The sequence below is a fragment of the Vicia villosa genome, unplaced genomic scaffold (genome assembly GCF_029867415.1).
Source record: "Vicia villosa cultivar HV-30 ecotype Madison, WI unplaced genomic scaffold, Vvil1.0 ctg.001334F_1_1, whole genome shotgun sequence".
In the NCBI taxonomy this organism is placed as follows: domain Eukaryota; kingdom Viridiplantae; phylum Streptophyta; class Magnoliopsida; order Fabales; family Fabaceae; genus Vicia; species Vicia villosa.
The window spans coordinates 562142-565669 of NW_026705578.1; the positions used below are offsets into that span (position 1 = coordinate 562142).

At 39.8% G+C, this 3528-nt stretch overlaps 1 protein-coding gene across 1 annotated transcript; it reads left to right on the top strand.

The window, feature by feature from the left end:
• The first annotated feature begins 2480 nt into the window (after positions 1-2480).
• LOC131634691 (uncharacterized) lies at positions 2481-3314 on the top strand. The gene has a single exon (XM_058905328.1). The coding sequence runs from the start codon at positions 2481-2483 to the stop codon at positions 3312-3314; it is 834 nt and encodes a 277-aa protein (XP_058761311.1).
• Positions 3315-3528: the final 214 nt, after the last annotated feature.

Genomic DNA, 3528 nt, shown 5'->3' on the forward strand with positions numbered 1-3528 from the left:
TAATGTGGAGGATGACAAGATGTTGACCATTAAACTTGATAGTTTGGTGTTGGAGGGAAGGAAGCTGTATGCGAACCTGCCTAGGTTTCAGAGAATGGTGAAGGAACCAGCTTAACTGGCGTGGAAGAATGGTAAGGTGGGAAGGGATACAGCTTTTGAGGAGAAGGGAGGTATGCGTCAAGGACAATGTTCAAAGGCTTAGGTGGATATAAGATCATTTGCGGACGTCGTTCATAATCAGAAAACTTGTGATAGTAAATCTGAGGATGTGATGGGGGTTAAAAGTGTGACTTTTTCTTCCAAGAAGGACGAGCTTTATCGTTATAGCAAGGCATATACAAGTGTTTTTAAAGACCCTGGGGCTGCTTTGATCATCAAGCATATTTTTCATGAATAAGGCCTCTTCATAATCAGGATCACCGTGTAGGGACCTAATCTTTGCATCCTTGAAGATTTGGTATGCGGAGAGGTGGAAACATTCATTGAGGAGCGGAAAGAGTGGTGGTAACATTGTTTCTGCTCCATTAGACCTTGGGTTCCAAAAAATGTAGATTCAGAAAGATTGTTGTGGATGAGAATATCAGGTATTCCATGCCATGCGTGGGGAGAAATCTTCTTCAAAGATCTAGCGGAAAACAGTGACACCTATGTAAAGAGTGATGAGGCTACGGTGGCACGCACTAGCATGAAAGATGCAAGGATTTGTATTAAATCAGGGTGGAAAGGAGCGATCAATGAAACAGTTAAAGCAGTGATCGATGGAGTTTCGTTCCTTAATAATCTGAGAGAAGATCCATCTCTGCTCAAGGGTTTGGCACCGGTTCGTAGGTTCATGGTTTAAGAAGGATCAGTTTCGTGTGACTCTTCGGCGGGAGTTTTTTCAGATGAGGAGTTTTTAGGTGAGGAAAAGGGGTTTACCGAGGTAGTCAAACTGCTTGAGGATACTGGAAGTATGATAGGGACTGTTCAAGTAGGGAAATTGGTGGAGGAGAATTCTCAGTCGGCAAGTACAGCGGACAGGTTGAAGTGATCACGTATTAAGGACTTTATGAAGCAAAAAGGTAGAAAGGAGTCTGTTGACCTTTCTATTAATGATGATATGAATAGAGCCAAGCAATTTGTTTATGAAGCATTAGTTGTCCCTCATAATAACCTGAACAACGCATATGGAGGTGTTTTAGGGGATTCAGGAGAGAGAATAGGTGTTTCCAATAGCTGTTATTATGGTGGGACCAAGGATAGTTTGTTGTCAAAAGATAAGTTTAAGGAGGATAGTTTTAACTATGGTGGGACCAAGGAAGGTAGTCAGTCTCACGTTAACTATAAGGAGGGAGGGACCGAAGTGTTAATTTCTTTATTGGATAAAACAAGTGGGCCGCTAGAGGTTGAATTGGGGAAAATCGGCCCATTATCCTTTGATTTGGCCTGTAGGAGCATTAGTGAGAAAAAGACCAAAACAATTGCAAAATAGAAAAGAAAGAAACCTGTGCAGGATTTGGGGCGGAATGTTGAGATATCATCTTCTTTTTATGCCTGTATTGCACCAAGGACTGGAGGAAATTCGAAGACCAGCAGAGCTTCGATGGATGCTGATGAGTCAAATGGCGATCCCATTTCTAATGGTGAGTCCTTTCCCTGTACTTTTTATGTGATTCAGACATTATGCATTGCAACTATAGAATGCAGCAAAATTCATGTTCAGAGGTGAGTAAGAAGCTATGGAAATCTATATCAAAATATGGGGTTTCTAGTGTAGTAGAGGATAGCATGAGTATTAAACTTCTAGAAGTTTTGGAGTTGAAAGATAAAAAAGATTTGGAGGGTAGGAAGATGGCTACAGATTCGGTTCCATGAATTTGTTATAATATAAGAGGAGGGGGGATTCCTTCTAAAAGGAAGAGAGTTAGCTTTTTGATTCAGTCATATAATTTTGATGTGTGTTTTATTCAAGAAACCAAATTATCTTGTTTTAATGAGAATCTAGCTCGGCTTTTTAGGGAAGTAAGGAGGTAGAGTGGTCGGCGTGCAATTTGATTGGAGCATCCGGAGGTATGGTTATTATTTGGAGGAGGGACTACCTTTCTCTTAATCATATCTTTGTTGGGAAAGGGTATGTCGGTATTCACATAAATTGGAAAGGTGCTTGTTATAACCTTGTGAACATGTTTGCTCCGTGTTGTGCGGTGGAGAGAAGGTTGTTTTGGAGGTCGTTGGTGGAAAGGAAGAATAAAAGTGGTAATGAGGAATGGCGTGTTATAGGAGACTTTAATAAGGTTTTGAGAAGGGAAGAAAGAATTGAGGAAGGAGTATTTTCTAATTGTAGAGGAATGATGGAGTTTCGGGTTTTTATAGAGAATATGAGGTTGGTGGACATACCTTGTGTTGGAGGAAAGTTTACTTGGTTTAAGGATAATGGGAAGGCGATGAGTAGACTTGATAGGTTCTTGATTACGAGAAAGATGCTTGATGATTGAGGTGTGATGGATCAAAGAATTGAAAATAGAGATATTTCAGACCATGCTCCGATCTGGTTGTTTGTTGGTTTGGTTAATTGGGGTCCAAAACCTTTTCGGTTTAACAATGAGTGGTTCAAACATAAGGATTTCAAGTATTTTATCTCGGAAGAATGGGGAAAGTTGAATGTTATAGGAAAGAAGGATTTTATGTTGTATGAGAAACTTAGAAGGTTGAAACTCCGTCTTCGTGATTGGAATAGGGAGGTGTTTGTGTGGATAGATTTGAAAGTTAAAGAGGAGGTGGATAACCTCAACATGTTGGATAATTTGTTGGTGGATAACATCGGAGATAATGTGGAAGCTTTGGTTAGTAATAGGCGGGAGGTTTCAAAGGAGATTTGGAATAATTTAAATATGAAAGAGAGTGTGCTTAGACTAAAATCTAGGCAACTTTGGTTGAAAGAGGGAGATAAGAACTCAAGATTTTATCACAACTCTATTAAGGATAAACAAAGAAGAAATTTGATTTCATCCTTGGAGGGAAGGAACGGTAGAGTTGAGGGTGTGGAAAACATTAAGAACGAGGTGTTTTGTTACTTTCAAGATTTCTCCAAAGAAGAAAATAGAGAAAGACCAATTCTAGAAGACTTGCTTTTAAACTGGTTGTGTGAGGGTGATGCCGATTGGTTAGAGAGAACTTTTACGGAAGAAGAGATTAGGGAAGCCGAGTGGGCTTGTGATGGTAATAAGAGTCACGGGCCGTATGGATTCACGTTATACTTTTACAAAGGTAATTGGGAGTTGGTTAAAGAGGATGTTGGCACGTTTGTATCGGATTCTTTGATAAGGCAAGGCTAACAAAGGCTTGTACTTCTTCCTTCATCACTCACTATAACATTTTTGGCCTACGACCACGCTAAATTTTTTCCACAACTAAAAAACTGTGGCCACATACAAGCCTTAACCAGGATTTTCAAATCGTAGACATATGTTTTAAAACAGTGAATCCGGAGTGTGAAAGTGTGGCCTTTTCTTCATTTACCACGGTTAACAAACTGTAGTTATTTTAAGC